The following is a 13,843-nucleotide window of genomic DNA, read 5'->3' as shown; positions in this document are numbered from 1 at the left end:
GCGCTGCAGTTAGGTTGGATCTTTAGCTTTTACTGCTTTCAAATGAGACAGCTCAGCTTCACTTCTCATACAGGATTTTTTTTTTTTCCACCCACCAGCCCCATCCTGCTCAGAGCAAGTATTGATGCTTTTTGTGGTATCCACATGCTTTTAGAACCCCCTCTGCAGCCAGCACATCCCACTGCTCACAGCAATCACAGCGGGAAGCTCTGCATCCCACACGCAGAGCACTGCAAAGGAACAGATGCAGCACAGCGCTGGTAAGAGTGCAGCCACCCAACCCACTGCCCGCTTCTCTGGGGGAAAGCAAATGCAATTCCTCCCACAAGTCAGCATGATTGGATCCTAGTGCCATTTTCATAAAGCTCAGGGCACAAAGCACAGACACACCCCCATGGCTGGCTGCCTAATGGAGGGGACTGGAATCTGAATGCGAAGCATCGCCACCAGCTGAAGGATGAGCCAGAGGAACCTGGCAGCTCGGGAAGACAGACTGTAAGAGCTACCTCTTCTGCAGCGTGTTTGTAAGCAAGCTGTTAAAATAGCATCTATAGAAGTACGTGCAACCACTTCAATTTGTATTTTGTAGCTCACTTTAAAGATGCACACAATGTTGTTATTAACTATTCCTAACACAGCAAGTTCTTAAGTCGGTTTTTAAAGTGAGACTATGGAACCCCTACAAAACACAGAGATGAAGCACCTGTTGTGGTCTCTGACAGCAACACAGGCAGCTTCCTTCGTCCTTCAGCACCCACAGCAGAGAAAGAAGAAACCAAAACCATTACACTGCTATGTCAGATATTCTCCAAAAAGACATACTAGCATCGACACAGTACTTTGCTTCTTAATTCTTGTTTCTTAATTATGAAGTGCCCTATTTTGAGTTCATTCTGCGTTGCTAACCACAGTAAGACCAGCTTCATTCAAAAGCCACGTAGTGACACTATGCAAACCAATGACTTTTCTCCAAAGTTTTCAAAAGTAAATGGAAGTTCCCTGAAAAAGGGCTTAACGCTGCTCTGCTCCATAGCTCTTTGCTTTATTATAATGCTCTTTAAAAGATGACACTGCAGTTCAAGTCTGGTATCACTCTACAGAACAATGAATAGTGTTCACTGAAATCGCCATTCCTGTGAACTTCACATGAAACACATCAGGAAAATTAAAGATACAGCATTCCAGACTGACCAGGTTTCTGCTGGCCTCAATAATGAAAAATGGCTCTACAATGAGAGATCACCGTGAACTGTTACAATCAAACTCTAACGATGTGCATCACTGTGTTCCTTGATTTCTGTTTAAGTCACTGATTGCTCAATCCATCATTAATGGAATTTAGAATTGCCAAAGTAGAGGGAGAACTGAAATACCTTGGTTGGCTGTCAGCTATTTTCAAAGAAGACCACTGTATCTTTAAATGTATCCTGGATTAAACAAGAAACGTTTTACCTACACTTGTTAAGTTATTGCACAGATCATCACACTCATAAATACATGATGAACCCATGGAATGTTACATGTCTGCCTGGGAAAACAAAAGAAGCATTACCCTTCAGGTCTCAGCACCAGGAATAGCTGGCCAAGCACTTCTCGAAAACACAGTGATTGTTAGGAGGCACCAAAACACAAGTGAAATGTTTTAAAGCAATCCCCAACTCCTGGGATTAGCCTTGCTTTCTGCTGGGAACGCTCTCTTTGGCAAGCAGCACTCAGCTTGAACACCTTAATGTTTCTCTGATTTCAGGCTACCTGGAGGAATCCAACCTCTCTGTGTCTTCCAAAGTTAAAGCTGTACAAAGGAAACTGCTATCCACCACTGCAATGTCTGGTTGGTCCAGCTGCAATTTCAGCCACTGCACTCTCCCCTGGCAGTTTGCTTGTATGACTCAGAACTGTTAATAACTGGTGTGGGATTGAAAGGAAAGTGATGTTCACCTATCAAAAAGGCTCATGATCAGGAGTGGGGAAAAAAAAAAAAGAAAAAAAAAAGGGAATTGAGGAAAGGAGGGAAATGTTAATAAACATTCCCTCTACACACAATAACTTCAAACAGCACAAGCTTCTGAATCATACACTCTTAAACAAAGAGTCCAATAAAACTGGAGCTGTGCAACAGAAAGTGTTCTCGTTTCATCCTCTCTCCTTTGGAAGACATGACAAAATGCACAGATTCAAACAAGTCACTAAAAAACACCAATCTGTCCATCAAACCAAGGCCAATTAGCACGTGAGATCTGTGGTTGTTGTTCCACTTTCTGCCATGATGTTGGTTTTTAGTTTCTTCCAGTAACACCTTTCTGGGTGCTGTATCAAGAGAGATACTGCTCTGTCGTTGTCTCCTGAACTGGAAGAAAAATTAATGCCCAAAAGCCTTAGCAGGGCTCTGGCCATTTACATCAGTGTAGAAAATAAAATCTCAAAAATGCAGAAGTAAAACCAGAAAAGCAAACAAAAGGCTCATACCAATCATAGCTACAAGAGAGATATAAATAAACCAGTTTTCTCCTAGGCAAAGCACACAGCTGAGAATGTATGCAAACGTCACACCACCGCCGACTGGAAACACTAAAATAAAGCTTATCCCACTATCAGCTATTTCAGGAGCTTTATGAAAAGAAACCACACCAAGTTTGTCCAGAGGAGGCTGATTCAGCTTCTCATCACTCCAGACAGACACCAGCAGTCGGGCAATGCAACGCAGCAGATGCACTTTGCTAACACTGCTGCAAGATGTCACAAGGACTGACCGTCAGTTGGGGACACAGCAGTGCTCCTTCACATACACTGCAGTGTGTGGCCCTCAAGGATGTGCATCACGGCCACGTACTGCACCACAGACAGGTGACAAAATAAAGAGACAGAGTTCTGTTTGACATGCAACTAAGTGATAACAAAGGTGGACCTGGAAGAGGAGAAGTAGAACAAAATTCCATCTGTCAGTAGCAACAACAGCAGCGCTGCAAACCGAGATCTCTCCTGTTCTGACCACCCCCAAGGGGAAGCAGGCATGGCTCAGCCCAGATCTGGGTGCTGAGCAGCACCACGCACTGTGTGAGCTTCAGAGCATTGCCTCAGCAGAAGCAAAGGGAAAAAAGAAAAAAAAAGAAATGCAGGACAGGGCTAGAGAAGGCTAGGAAAACATTTTGTTCGTTATCTGAAAAGTCATGCTGATAACAATACAGAATCAGGACACAAATACCTGTATGGTATTTGCAAAGATTGTAAGCCTTTAATATCTGCTACATTTGGGAGTGATTCGTGGCCCCTTCCTCTTTCTCCTTTGTTTTTTAGCTGCTGGATATAATTTTTTGATTTATCAATATGACTACAGTCTGGAAAAACTCTGTGACAAGCTTTTTTCCTCCTTGATGAGAGGAAAAGGAAAAAAAAAGAACAACATTTGAGGTAACTTCAGTAACTTCAATTGATCAAGATCCAGTTGTTGACCCATTGTTGCTCAAACACTTCACTACTTTTAAAAATAAAAGGCTTTTTAGGTAGGGATTAAGATCTGCAGGGCCTGCAGTAAAGAACTCCATGCTGCTGCCAAAGCAAACTATGTAAGGATGTCAAGAATTAAAGTTTGATGATTTTCAGGCAGTGTACATTTATGATCCACCACCTAAAATGCAAACACCTTGACTGTTAAAAGATCACAGGCCTTTTGTACACATTATGGTTCACGTAATGAGAAGCACCTTTGGGGGTCAAGGCTGAGACAGAACTGGATCTTCCATCCCATTCCTTAATGCTGACAAGGAGTTCCTGAAGCTTCCAAAATTGTATTCCTCTAACAGGATCCAGGAAGAAAATGTGGAGAAGTACATGACAGAGAGAGATACAGTTTGACATATTAAAGATTAATTGGAAAACATCTGCTTAATCTAAGTTTTACTATTAAACATAGACATCTACTCATCCTGGAAGGTGCTCACTGCCAGACTCTCTCCTCAATGTACTCATATTTTCCATGCATTTTTTCTTACTGGAATCTTTTCTTTCCTTCTTCCTAACTCATTTCACTGCTGAGTTGCCAAACAGATGTCCAGAAGGCCATAAACAGCAGGAAGATCTCATTTTTGTCAGCACAGATAACATAGACAGATATAAGGAAAAAAGACAAAAGAAAAAACAAAACAGACCCTACAAAATACTCAGAGTGGGAGAAGGGTAAAGGCAAGGAAGGAGGATACACAGCACTGCATCACATCCATGTAGGAGAGGTGCTCCTCTTGCTTGATGGGTTAAGAATTTACAGTGCACAAGGAGCCATTCTGAACATCCCTTGATAGCTCAGGCTGCCCAAATGATGAGTGGGAAGAAATAATCATCTAGCTCTAGAATCCTGATTAATTCAAAGGGGAGAAAATAACTTGGAAAATCTAAAAATCTCCCAAAGATTAAAAACAAAGCTCCAATAAAAAGTATCTTACAGACCAGTTTGAATTGCCAGACCTCGTCCTGTCACAGCAATCCATAAGGCATTTCAGCTGGATCTACTCAACTGCAGCTTGCTCGTTGAAAGGCTGCCTTTTCAAGATACAGCCCATTCTTTATTTGTGTTAAACATCTCTGGTCATCTCAAATTATTTGAAGACTGGATGAATACCTATGAGCTTATACATGCAAGTCTATGGCATTAAAACGTGCTTGTGTCTTTCAGATCGCTCTTAAAGTCAGTGTACCCAGCCTCAATAGTGCAAGGAGAACATATATTTCTCACTATCCATAAAAATGAGAGAACCATCTTCACATAATAAAAGATTCAGACACTACTTGTTTTTTCTTCCTAAGTTGGGGCAGAAGGAAAACAAATGGAAAAAGCACAAAAAGTAACACATCAGTAAGGTCAACCAAGATACTCCAGATGTGTGTAAAACTTTCTCCTCTCAACCAGCCAGCGTGGTCTCCCTTTCCTAGCTGCACAAGACAGGGTAAACAGTTCTACCAGTCATCCCACTTATCATCAGCTGAAGATGCCTTTTTTGTTGCCTTAGGAGGTTTTTTGGCCTTGCTCTCCCCTCCTGTGTTTTCCCAGTTGGTTTCCCAGTTTTCCCAACTGTCGCTGTTACTGTTCTTGTTGTTGGAGGCTGTTCCTGAGCCCCACACATCCCAGCTATCGGAGCTCTTCTTCTCTGTGGAATTGTCCACATAGGTCCAGCTCTCACTGCTTGGAGATTTATGAGCTTTCGGTGGGTCTGAGTTGCCAAAGGTCTCCCAGAAGCTTTGATCTACAGCACTGTTCTGGTAGCCCTCCCCTCCACTGTTCTGGTAGCTGTCTCCCTCGGCTGGTCTGTTACTGGCAAGGTGGGGAGAAAGAGGAAGGGAGAAATAAATTAGTTATCAAACACAACGATAAACAGAAATGACCACAATGATAATGTTACCACCCTCTGCTGAAACAAAAACAGAAGGCAAAAGAATTAGATGCATTTCTCAGAACAGCACTGCTTATTCTTCTAATTCAAATACATTGCTAACTGTCTACAATACAAAGACATTGATGCATTTGGCATACAGTTCAAAATCAAGGTGCAGAGCACTACTTTGCTCTCATACTGAGAACAACTTTATGGGCTCCTGAACTACATCAGAGAAGGACTACTTGCAATTTTTTCCCCAAAGACAGAATAATTTCTTCACTTAAAAAAAAAATATATATATATATATATCTGGTACTACTGCATTGCAGAGAACACACAGGAGACAAAACAATGTGTTTTAAAGAGACAGAAAATAATAACAAAAGAAATACCTTTCAGAATGATCATCTGGTTTCCCAGAAAAGAAAGTGGTGACATCTCGCCATCCCTTACTGCCAACTCCCTGAACCTAGGCAGAAAGAACACACTTCTCATCTGGACTGAGCCAACAGCAGAAGCCACAACACATTCTCCCACTTGCTCACATACAGATAACGTTATGAAAAATTTCACTACACTGATTAATATGAACACTTTTGATGGGCAATTTCTAGTTGATCTAAAGGAAAACGTTTGACAACAAAGGCTGCTGGATGATTTGAGAAGTACATAAAGTTCAGCATTTTCATCCACTTCTGTAAGTAAGGGCTTTTGAACCATCTGCTAGAATTTCTTGACAAAAATGTTGGGATTACCTCTTATATGAAATTAAACTTAATGACAGCACTACTCTTTGGATGTTTCATGTGACTAGTATTGATGTCTCTAATACTTTATACACTTCTCACTCATTCTCACTAGTATTATTCATGTGAACAGGACAAATGTTGAGTTCTAGAGCAAGTACGACTAAATTACCCCTTTCAGGGTTATTATTTTGGACTGGTATTGGGTTAGAAACACAAATTCTGAAGTGATGCCTACAGAAGTCACTATTTCTAAGTCACAGACATGGAGGAGGAACCCCAGAATTCAGACTTCAAGTCGCCAGGCTTTAAGCAGAACAGGAACACAAAACTTGTATTATTCAAATATTCTCAGCGCTCTGGGCACTGAGCTGTTATCCAGTGCTTAAAAGACAAACAAACCCTCCTAAGTAACACTGATTCTGCAAGACTTCTGCACCTAGCAGGCACAGAGAGCACTTACCACAAAACCAAGCAGTGATTGCAAAAGAAGACAAAGAAAAAGGTACGCAATGTTAGTAAGTTCAACCACACAAACATAACGCAAGCTGTCTCCATATTCTCCGGCAGAGGTTTTCTTTGTGTGTTTAGGACACTGGTGGTCTTACAGCCCTACAACGTGCCCTCAGTGAAGCCATTAGAAGGACTGCCTCAAAGCTGTAGAGCTCTTTTAGTACCCCAACAAGTACTGACCATTGTAAACTGCATTTCTATTCACCACAAGTAGAGACTAAAGATGTTTTGTGGTCACTCAAAGTGCTGTATAAGAATATGGAGACTGGCTTACTGCTTGGCCTCCCTCCAAGAGAAGCAGGCCTCTCCATACCTTGCTGGCCAACTGCGATACCCCCACGGTGACCTCCTCAAAAATTTTCCCCTCTTTCACCTAATGAATCAAAGTTTTGATCATTAGTCATCAAACAGAGTAATGCTGAAGCCTTAAAACAAGCTTTCTCATGGTATCAACTAGTAAAAAGAAAGTAACGAAAACAAAAACCTGACGTGAATCACAGTAATCCTAAGGCAAGGCCAACAAGTTTAAGGTAAGAATAATAATCCATTAAGATAATAATAAGTCCACTGATCTCCAGTGGAACAAACCTCAGCCCTTTGAAATACGTTGAAATGGCATACAGAGAACCTGAGGAAAGCAGCATTACACCAACACTGAGCACTAAAAACAAAGACACCCCCCCAAAATTTCGCCCTAAAAATAACATTCCTCAGCTCTGTGAAAGAAACCGCGGATGATCCGGGGGAGGACAAACCCAATCAGCATTTCAAATCACAGAAGAATCCGAGTAAAGAATGTTGAATTAATAAAATCAATGCAAAAGAATTCCTGTTGTTGCTAAAATGTACTTTTCAAATTGGAGATTAACCCACATCCCAAAGCAGTAGCATCGCTTCTCTTCGGAAAGCAACACCGGGCTGCTTTATCAAAATCCCTACACCTGGGGGAAAGGCATGGAGGTAAACAGATCACCACACTGCCACAAAAGACTTCAGAATTTTGGAGCTGATCTGAAATTTCAGAAGCACAGAACAAACACAAGCACTATTTTTTATTATTTTTTTTTTTAAACCAGAGGAAACAGGAAGGCAACATTTGATGTGAGGCGAACCAGGGGTGCCCTGCCTGCAGCAGGGAGTGCAACTTGATGATCCTTGAAGTCCCTTCCACCCCAGGCCACTCTATGACCCTAAAACTGGCACTGTCAGCTCTCACTAAGCATTCAGGTGGATTGCCTGCCTTGCTTTCTGGTATGGCCACTTCCTACATTCACCCAGGTGGCTTTGTGTGCTTTCAAAGTGCCGTTAGCTATATGTTCCTGGTCAGTAATAACTGTAAGAAGAAAAACCTTCTTCACACTATGTTTCCAAAAAACATAGAACAGCTCAGTGTTATTTTAGACTCTATTTTGCTGATGAATGCATGCAAAATTTGGTACTAGCCACCAGAAGTTTCTGCACAAATACCAAGTAAAGGTTGCAAGATTTATTTTTTTAACTTCTATTTGATAACCTGTCCCCATTCACGTGTAACACACACACACACACACACACACACACACACTTTGCTCCAAACTTTACTGTCTCCAATGAGGCAGCAGATGAACAACAGTCACTTAAAGATGTTTGGTTGAATGTAAAAATTCTGACATGCAGAGGAGGGAAAAGACTATCAACACCCACAGTTATTAGTATTTACAAAAATGATTTCTCTATCCATTTAGGGTGTATTTTTTTCTTAGCCCATCTTCCATTACTGAAAACATGAAATCTACACAATCTATATCTACAATATCTAACAATAAAGACTTCGACAGACTCTTGTGGACACAGAAAAGCATAGCAGGGAGAAATGCACTCATTAACCCTCCTTTGGTGACTTATTAGCTCTGAGTTATTTGATGCTTCCCCTTTACTACTCAGCTTGAACAAGAAAAGAAACCAACCCAACAGAAGGACACACTGACAGCTTGTGAAGTTGTGACAGAAGGATGCAATTGCTCTCTGAGTCATTGTGATCATACTCTGTAAGGAATTTACTAGTTCCAAAGTTACCTTTTCCTGTGCAGGTTTGAGAACATTTTCATTTAATGTCTGACCTAACTCTGATGCCTATTTAAAAGCAAAACAAAAACAAAGTCAGTTATATTTTCCTTTAAACAAAAACAACAACAACAACAACACAGCCAACATTTTCGGCAGACTGGTTTCTCAGCAGTATCTCCAAAAATACATGAAGCCTTAAGCTTTGATTCGTACAAGCAGAATGAGCTGAAAGCACACACAGTACAGTGCTGAGGAAAACCAAGACCACAGGCGTGTGGCAGAGGGTTGCTGGGGCTGTTCAGAGCCAAAGCAAAACCTGACCTCACAGCAGGAGCAGAAGCAATGGATCAACCAGCCTAAGGACAGGCCCTCTGCTGAGCCCACAGCTGAGAATTTGGAAAAAAACAACTTCATTCACTCTATTTTTTTTTTTCCTGTTCTCCCCCAGTGACATCACATGTAGAACTGCATCTGTTCTGATCATTTTTCACCAATTCTTCTGCCTCGCAGTGCTGCTGGTGCCGTCTGTTGATAACAAGCCAATGGTTTCTAAGCCATACACAGGAGGCAACATTGTGACCAAAAACTTCTATGATCTCTTTTCAGGCTGCAGGTAGGCAGGGAGAGGAAACAACACACTTCAGAACTTCTCTTACAGCCCAGAACAAGATCCATCCTTGTATTGGGCACCTTACAAAACTGTGAGCCTGCAGCGTAAGTCACAAAAGGACCATTCTGACCAAGACATCAAGGTTTGCAAATGCTTCTCATTGTCTGCACTGGAAATGAAGCTAAGGAAGTGCTCAAATAAAATAACATAGGGGATCGAATAGGGTTCTTCAAATATGACAGATCCCTCTGAGCACTGAGCCTGTCATACAAGTGGATGTTACCTAACAGAAGGTGTAACAGACCAACAGTTCGGCCATGCTAAGTGAAGTTATTGTTTGCATCAGCATGAATTCTGATGTAAACCCACATCCTCAATCACACAATCTCATAAGTACAGAAAAATGAGATTAGGGTATGTTTCCTTTGAAATCATTATCTTTGCTACTATTGATTTTGGATAGCACCATTACTAACACTACATCACAGTGTGTTTATTAAAGAGCCTGCCTTCAAACAGCATCCCAGGGTAGTTCCTTGAATACTGCATTCCTGGATCAGACATGCAAAAAGGAAATCCTGAAATTGGTGTTTATGGGGAGCATGGAAAGAAGCACAGAATGTTTTCTGAGCATACAGAGCCCGGGTATCTCTATCCATTTTAACCTATTTTAGGTAGGTTTGAAGGAACGTTACCATACGAAACACACAACATTATTCTGAACAGATTTGACTTAAGGCACACAAAAAAAAAAAAAAGGAGACAGCTGAAGAGCAAATGCACATATTCAGCACGAACAGTGACAAGGAGTCCATGCACAAGAACGTATGTGAGGGTGTTACCGGCTCTGGCTGCTGCTTGTAGCCCCAAAACTTTACCCAGACAGCAAAAGAGAAAGAGCAAGGAAGGCAGAAGAAGCAGCTTTTAGCAAAAATTTGGAAGCACTCTTTCAGGCAAGTTACGTAGCACCAACCTCCACCAACCTCACACCTACTGACAAGGCTGACAGTGCATGCGTTCGGTCAAAGGACATCAAAGGCACTTTTAATAAATCCATCAGTAAGATGTTATGCCTGTTCTACAGAGGAATAGAACACATTTCAGGAAGCAAACGTAAGCTTCAATAACACAGCTTAGGCTGTAGGGAGCCACACTGCTGAGGTCCTTGTCAGTAGACGTGATGAGTTTGTACACTCTGCATTTTATTTACACGTGTTATAAAGGAAGAACAGTTTTCTGAAAGGGAAACTGCTGGCTGAAGTGAAAAAGGAAGACCTGCCAGACACTGCATTTTTTTTTTTTTAGGTAAGCCAAACAGTAAATATTTTAAAGCTTCTAGGTATGAAGTTTGGCTGCTCTCACAAGATATTTTTGTTCATTGTGAAAAATCACACACAAACTTCTCTTGCTGTGTGGAGCACTGCCATCCTACTGCACACATCTCCTGCTCAAACACCTGCAGTTTCACATGTGTATGGCACAAGAGCAGCCCAGCCACGTGCCAGGCTAGTGCTGTGCATACAGGCAGTCACAGCTCCAAGTCAAATACCTTATACAAGGCATTAACACATGCAACTCACTCAGAATACTGGCACTTTTAAGAACCCCCTCCCTTTACAGGTTTTTATGTTCAAATTTAATTCTATTCTATGCAAATAGATCTTGCTTACATCACAGCTCTGCATAACTCGGGTCCAGCTTTCTCTGTTCTAACCTTAGTTTGGAAGAGGAAATATTTCTGGAATTTCCATTGTTTTAAGCTCACCCAATCAAATGAACTTAACAACAATATTAAGCAGTTCACATTTGCAATATCTGAAAGGATTTATGAATGGATTGCTTCACATTAGATCACCTACAAAAGAAAACTACTTTAAGACAGACACTTAAGCTTCACACAAATAAAATAGGAGTGTTTTCTGTCCAGAGTCAAACTGAAGGATTTCATTCTGCTGCCTTTTGAATGCACCTGACAGTTACATATACAGCAGATTATCATGGTCTGTTTTCTATTTAATTTGATCACAGTAACTGAGTGCAATTCCCATGGAAATAAGAGCTAGAACCTAAGAATTACTGTGCACCATGAAGATAAACACACAAGCCTGAATCAATTAGTAGGACAAATACATGACAATAACTGGCTTTTAAATGTCAATAAGATCAAGCTTAATCTATGATCACCTTTTGACTTGCTTGAGATCCAAACCTGGTAGCCTGTGAAAAGAAGTGAGTTCAAATTTAAAAATCAAAGGTATTGTTTCTAGCAAACATACACATCTGAAATGCTGAGAGATCCCTTCCAAAACAAATAGAAAACTTAGAATTGAATTGACAAGAAATGACCACTCAGAAACATGAGAAATACAGCAGATAGGAACATTCACTGCCAGTATTTCATACACCGTAGGCAAAGAGATGCAACAAATGGGATTTAGTCTGTCTTGGTAATGCTTTTAAAGACAGATCCCTATTAGAAGCCAGATCATGATGACAGAACCATTTCTAGTTCACAAGAATTACACTGAAATACACTGTGTTTACTTACACCCTCCTTAGCAGCCGAGGCAATCTTGCTTGCTCCAGTTGTAAAACTGCTCCATCCCTTTAAAAGAAAGCAAGAATGCACCAAGTTATGTGAATGCCAGTAACAGATGATAACCAAGTGTTCACTATTACATGCCAAATTAAGTTAAAATGTGCTCCCATACAGCCTGTCCCATGGACATAAGAATCACCCACCAATGAGAGCAAAAATGGCAGCCTCTCATTCAACTGTAAAATAGCAATGAATCTCCATTACTTGTGACAAAATGCTGCAATGTGCAGAAATGTGAGTTTCAGCTGTTATTCTGTTAGAAATGGCTGTGTGAAAACAATTACTCTAAGAAACCAGCTAAAGAAAGTGAAGAAGGAGAATGATTCTAATCTTTTTTTTTTTAAATAAATCCCACCAAGTACAGATGTTTTGTTTAAAGAGTGGATATTGAGGTAACACATTATATTTTAGGTTTCCTCACTGGGATGAATACACATAAGTGCTTTAAAATTACACTGTAATACGCTTTCATGGGCAGAAGAGGGCATTTTAGTTGTATGTTTCAATGACGTCAGTATTCCAATAACAGCTGACAGTCACTTGGACAACACAGTGCCACCTCTTTTTTGCTGTCTAAGCACATCTGCAATGTATTATAGACGTGGTTCCTAACTTTATCTCTCTAGCCTACAGTCTACAACTTAACTAGAAATACAGCTTCCGAGCACATTAACACAAGAGACTTTCCATGTCCAAATCATGTGATGATGCTCTACAGAAGACCACTGACCACTAACCCCGGTCAAAAACCTTACGACCCGTCTAAGTGACTCCAAATGCCAAATTTTGCCCTGCCCAGTTACTTTGCAGCATATGACAGCTCCTAACTTTACTCCACATTTCCTTCCAACGATCCAACTTTCATCATCTCTGCTTTACTCATGACAATGTACAGCCATATGCTGTCATGTTTTCTTATCTCCTCATTTCCTTATCTTTAAGAACTGATCTCAAATATGATGCTTAACTTTCCAAGTCCTCCAGTATTTTTCTTGCACTGGGAACTGAACTACTGCTCTACATCTCCTTGTATCTAGGAGCCTTTAGTTTCCCCTATCTATCTGCACTGCAATAGCAGAGTTTGAAACAGAAGAAAATACTACTGCAGATCAAAGAAGTCTTTAAGTATTTTCTTACAGAGTACAGAGAAGACATGGCATTATTCAGGAAGTCATCCTCTTTTTTTGGAGGGGTTACTGTATTTCCAAACCCTACGTAGCGATTCTCTTGGCCACTGCATTAAGAAAAGGAGTAAACAGGATCTGTATTAGCAGACTGAAATAAAGCAAGTCACTAATTAAAAATATAAAGCATAAAAGAATAATCACTTTGCAGACTTTAAAACACACTTGCAAGAAAAAGCCTGGTAGTGCTGACAGCTGCTGAATTAGCAGAGTGCCTTGCACCCAAAATACAAACCCACCCTCTTAACAGAAACTTAACATCAAAAAGGATCCACTGGTGAATTCTTGCTAATTAAGGCATCTCTTATGCAAGATAATGCCTACTTAATGGTTCTCCAACAGATCACTCATACCAGAAACTTAAGCAAACCTTTATGAAGCAATATAAGAAAACAGGAGGGAAAAAGAAGAATAGTGTTGCCTTTATAAATACCTCCACTTACACTAAAACACGTTAGGGTACTACATACACTAAGAATTACCTAGTTTGGAGCCTACCACTGTAACAATTGGATGTAACTGTTCATTAGTATGGCCTAATGAATCAGCATCACAATTGCACAGCTGTAGTGTAACATCCTGACTGCCAGGCACAAATAAAGTTAATAAATATTGCATTACCCTTGGTAGGAGTTGACATCATCATTTAACCAGTCTTCAAAAGCCTTGTCAGAAGAGGCAGCTGCATTCTGAGGAGGTCCAGCAGAACTACTTCAACAAAAGATTTAAGCAGTGAAACCGTGTATAGCAAAAACCACTAATTCAGCAATGTATCTTGT

General features: G+C 40.7%; 1 protein-coding gene across 1 annotated transcript; it reads right to left on the bottom strand.

Annotated features, from left to right (window-relative positions):
• Positions 1-1,023: 1,023 nt before the first annotated feature.
• LOC100547441 (ADP-ribosylation factor GTPase-activating protein 1-like) lies at positions 1,024-13,777 on the bottom strand (the record flags this gene model as incomplete). Its single annotated transcript, XM_019622228.1, has 9 exons — positions 1,024-5,302; positions 5,759-5,835; positions 6,939-6,998; positions 8,681-8,737; positions 10,124-10,153; positions 11,466-11,498; positions 11,830-11,886; positions 13,018-13,114; positions 13,686-13,777. Coding segments are annotated over 9 exons (858 nt in total), but the record flags the coding sequence as incomplete, so codon positions are not given.
• Between the last annotated feature and the right edge of the window lie 66 nt (positions 13,778-13,843).

This window comes from Meleagris gallopavo, chromosome 22 (assembly GCF_000146605.3).
Source record: "Meleagris gallopavo isolate NT-WF06-2002-E0010 breed Aviagen turkey brand Nicholas breeding stock chromosome 22, Turkey_5.1, whole genome shotgun sequence".
Taxonomy (NCBI): domain Eukaryota; kingdom Metazoa; phylum Chordata; class Aves; order Galliformes; family Phasianidae; genus Meleagris; species Meleagris gallopavo.
This window is presented reverse-complemented; position numbering and strand designations above follow the sequence as displayed.